This window comes from Littorina saxatilis, linkage group LG8 (genome assembly GCF_037325665.1).
Source record: "Littorina saxatilis isolate snail1 linkage group LG8, US_GU_Lsax_2.0, whole genome shotgun sequence".
Taxonomy (NCBI): domain Eukaryota; kingdom Metazoa; phylum Mollusca; class Gastropoda; order Littorinimorpha; family Littorinidae; genus Littorina; species Littorina saxatilis.
Genome location: NC_090252.1, coordinates 22,944,134 through 22,948,001, shown reverse-complemented (window position 1 = coordinate 22,948,001; position 3,868 = coordinate 22,944,134). Strand labels below are relative to the sequence as shown.

The 3,868-nt window shown below is 42.8% G+C and overlaps 2 protein-coding genes across 2 annotated transcripts in view; both read right to left on the bottom strand.

The window, feature by feature from the left end:
- Nucleotides 1-721, bottom strand: part of LOC138973061 (uncharacterized) — a 20,472-nt gene extending 19,751 nt beyond the window's left edge. Inside the window, exon 1 of the mRNA XM_070345720.1 lies at nucleotides 400-721. Coding sequence (XP_070201821.1) covers nucleotides 400-439 — 40 coding nt within the window. The 5' untranslated portion in view covers nucleotides 440-721. The remainder of the gene's footprint in view (nucleotides 1-399) is intronic.
- A 552-nt stretch (nucleotides 722-1,273) lies between these two features.
- On the bottom strand, nucleotides 1,274-3,868 carry LOC138972234 (uncharacterized protein KIAA1958 homolog). Its single transcript, XM_070344953.1, has 2 exons — nucleotides 2,641-3,868; nucleotides 1,274-2,136 (listed from the first exon to the last, which is right to left on the bottom strand). The coding sequence occupies exons 1-2, from the start codon at nucleotides 3,513-3,515 to the stop codon at nucleotides 1,437-1,439; spliced, it is 1,575 nt and encodes a 524-aa protein (XP_070201054.1). The 5' UTR covers nucleotides 3,516-3,868; the 3' UTR covers nucleotides 1,274-1,436.

Below are 3,868 nucleotides of genomic sequence, written 5' to 3'. Positions count from 1 at the left end.
TCATCATCATCATCATCATCATCATCTCTCTCTTTTGTATTACAGGGACCGAACACTGATATCCTTGTAAAATTAGGCTCGTGACAGCAGCAGTGGCATGACAAAACACACACACACACACACACACGCGCGCGCCGCGCGCGCAAACACTCTCTCTCTCTCTCTTTCTCTCTCTCTCTCTCTCTCTCTCTCTCTCTCTCTCTCTCTCTCTCTCTCTCTCTCTCCCTCTCTCTCTCTCTCTCTCTCTCTCTCTCTCCCTCTCTCTCTCTCTCTCTCTCTCTCTCTCTCTCCCTCTCTCTCTCTCTCTCTCTCTCTCTCTCAATATACAATTGATAGAAACATGATAAACAGACATGTATACGCAGCATTTAAAAAACAAAAGGTTTCATCCTCTCTTACCTTGAAGTACGACCAAAGCGCCAATTAAAACCAAAAGCATGGCTCAAGAAGTCTCCAGACACAGATCAAAGAAATTCAACACCTCTCTTCACTTAATCAAATGGAGAATTCCTCTTCTCTCCGCTTTATATTTCCTCAGAAACTAATGCCTGGGTTTCAGCTGCGCATTTCTTAGCGCTGTTCCTCAGAAACTAAACGCGGGTTTTCTGTTTCACATCAGCTTTTCAAAGAAATCGAAAGCATCTGCAAGAGGTCAAAACACGTACATGTACATGTAATACAAGTTCTCCTTGTTATGCGCGTGACGCAGAATTAACTTCCTCTTGTGTTTCTATGCGCTGCAGCCGACAAAGCTCTTGACAAAACCGGCACGGTTGGCCTAGTGGTAAGGCGTCCGCCCCGTGATCGGGAGATCGTGGGTTCGAACCCCGGCCGGGTCATACCTAAGACTTTAAAATTGGCAATCTAGTGGCTGCTCCGCTTGGCGTCTGGCATTATGGGGTTAGTGCTAGGACTGGTTGGTCCGGTGTCAGAATAATGTGACTGGGTGAGACATGAAGCCTGTGCTGCGACTTCTGTCTTGTGTGTGGCGCACGTTATATGTCAAAGCAGCACCGCCCTGATATAGCCCTTCGTGGTCGGCTGGGCGTTAAGCAAACAAACAAACAAACAAACAAACAAAAGCTCTTGAGAAGTATCATGTTTTGTCTATGTATTGAGGTCACAGACCATTGATTAAATTTAGAACTGACCGAACACTGGCACGGCACTTGATACATGACTGGAAAATTGTATGGTTAATTCGGTGTTTAATTTGCCCTCAACTAATTGCTACATTTTAGCTGAGTTAGACTGTAAGAGTGTGTGTGTTTATAACAATAATTTGATGAAACTGTACAACGACTGTCAGAGTCGAAGGTGAAGAAATTAGAATGGGTAATAACTTTGTTGAAACTTGATGGTTTCACAATTCAAAAACTGGTCAATGTTGATATGCCACCCACACACTACAATTTCAACATTGCTCCTGATTTCAATTACATTTGGCTAACACTGACACTGTGAGTTGTTTCTTCAGTTTTGTTGATGTTTATTGTGATGGTACAGTTGTGAAGATTGCCCGAGAAAATCGATTTTATGTCTTTGTCAATGTCATTGCCTGTGATGTTTCTGAAATCAGGGGTTGAAACTGTATGCTGTGCTGGTCTGACTTGTTGTTGTGTCTTAGCAATTTCTGTTGAGACTTGTGTTGCAGGTTTTTGAAAGCTTATCAACTGAGAAATATCCCTGTGTTGTTCTTGTGTTATTGAAGAGTAAGCATTCAGACTGTTTAAATTTCTGTGTCCAGAAATCTGAACAATGTGTGTGGGTGGCACATCATTTGACACCAGTTTTTGAATCATGGTTTTTCTTGCAGAATGGTTTGTAATTTTTTTAGAACCTTCAAGCCCTGATTTTAACGCCATGTTTTTCATGATCAAACCAATTTTCTTTTGTCCGATTGGTTGGGCTCGGAACCAAGTACAATCTTGGGTTGGATCCTTCACAGTTGTTGTTGCTATGTAAAAGGGATCATCTGCTCCACTGCAGTGGCTGGGTCTTCTTGACTGGTACTCCTTGTATAGCTGCACGGGACAGCGGTCTGGTGCTGCTGGCGTTGCCCATGCCCGTGGTGGGACTTGTCGGACGTTTGCAGTGTTGGGCCCGGTTCTAGTTTTGGTGGTCCTTTCGTTGTATCTGGAAAGAGTACAAAGAAGGCATGATTGTATGACGATGTGAATAACTGAAGAAAGGAGGAATAAAGAGGTTACAAACCTCGTCTCAGTGATTATTGAAAATAATAGGGTCGGTCGGGTTACCCTAAACCAACATATATTTTTATTTGGCCTTATATATAATATTGACACAATTAAAAATTTTCTCGCCCCACCCCACCCCTTCCTCTTTTACGTGGTAACATTTGTATACCCAATAGCTTACGCATACTGACAGAGAGAATAGGATTTAACAGAAGTGAGGCATTATTCATGTTTCCATTATTTTGTTTTATTGAAGGTACAACAAATTGGTAACACACCTCGTCTCAGTGGATGTTAAAACTTTTGGTCTCAGATCGCGGTCATGAGAAAGCTCGCTGAAGCTCGCTTTTTTGTGATCCCCTTCAATTGGTGATAGTTTATTATAAGTCATGCAGCTTAACTATAGAACAGGATTTTACCTGACAATAGAATTAATACTTACTCAAGGTATTCTTCACCAAATGGATCGGTCATGAGGACAACATCCCCCCATCTCATGTTTCTATGCGACGTAACTCCACGAAGTCCAAAATGGGTGGTGTTGTACCACCAGAGGCCGTTGATGATGGCCTCTGGGTGGTGTGTTCCAATCTGCCCCGCGTCAAACAGCTGATCCACTTCTTTGTCCGTCAGAGCTGAAGCCTTGTTGGGCACGTTGCCTTTACCATCCGATTTCAAAATTTTTTGCTTTGCAGCAAGTGCATCCCTTGTTCTTTGAAACGCTGCATCAGTGATGATATTGAAGGCGTACTGTTTGCGTTTCAGGTAACGCTGAAAGCTTTGGAAAAAGCCTTTCAGTGTGGTTGGTTCATAACTTTCACCGTCTTCTTTTCTGACGGTAATAAAAAATTTGGACAGGATTGCATTCAGTTTTTCAGGGGTCAAGTTTTCGATATTTTGATCTTCGTCTGGCGTGGTAGAGCTCATGAAACTGAAAAGTAGGGCCATGTTTGATTTGGTTTTTTTCTGTGTGTTCTGATTTTCACTGTTCGCAATAAATGCTTCCACGTCATCATCTTCAATTGTTACAAACTTTCTTTTTGGTGTCGGAGCGAAGAATTCCTCTTCTGACTTGTTCAGCTCCTCTGCAACCTCTGGAGGCAGGTTTTGGTTTTGTGGGGTGTGGAGCTTCAGGTAACGACTTTGCTTGTTAATTTTTGTAAGTTCGTGCTTTAACCGAATGATTTCAGACCCTTTCGTTGTTTTGATGTGGCATTCCATGTACCCCATGGGCCTTCTTATCTTGGTGATCACACCCTCTTGTCCCCCGATTTCACGCACAGAATCGCCTACCGTGTAAAGAACTGTCGCTGCCATGATGATTCTTCGATGTGACGTAGCAGTCGACAGATATTTCCCGTTTGCCTTGTGTTCTAAGAGTCAAATTCTGTGTGACGTTTGTTTTTTGGGGCAAAAAAGTGTTGGAAAACTCTTCATTTTCATGTATTAGAATAGATCTGTGAATTTGATGGCGTGCGTTTTGCTTTTGAAATGAAATATTGTGGATCATCGGTACGATAATTATTCGAGAATGCCGGTTTGTTGACGTTGTCGCGAAGTGTTGAGAGTAGCGGTCCTTGTTCCGGAAGTTGCAACCGGAATCGAACAAGGTCTGTACGGGTTTTGGACATGCTGAGGCACACTGTTTTGGAGAAAGTCGATATCGATTG

Excerpts from the sequence above, each read along its gene's own strand:
- LOC138972234 (XM_070344953.1), bottom strand. The coding sequence starts at position 3,515 with ATGGCAGCGACAGTTCTTTACACGGTAGGCGATTCTGTGCGTGAAATC. Across the intron at positions 2,137-2,640 it reads TTTGGTGAAGAATACCTTGA|ATACAACGAAAGGACCACCA; the intron begins GTAAGTATTAAT and ends TACTCTTTCCAG.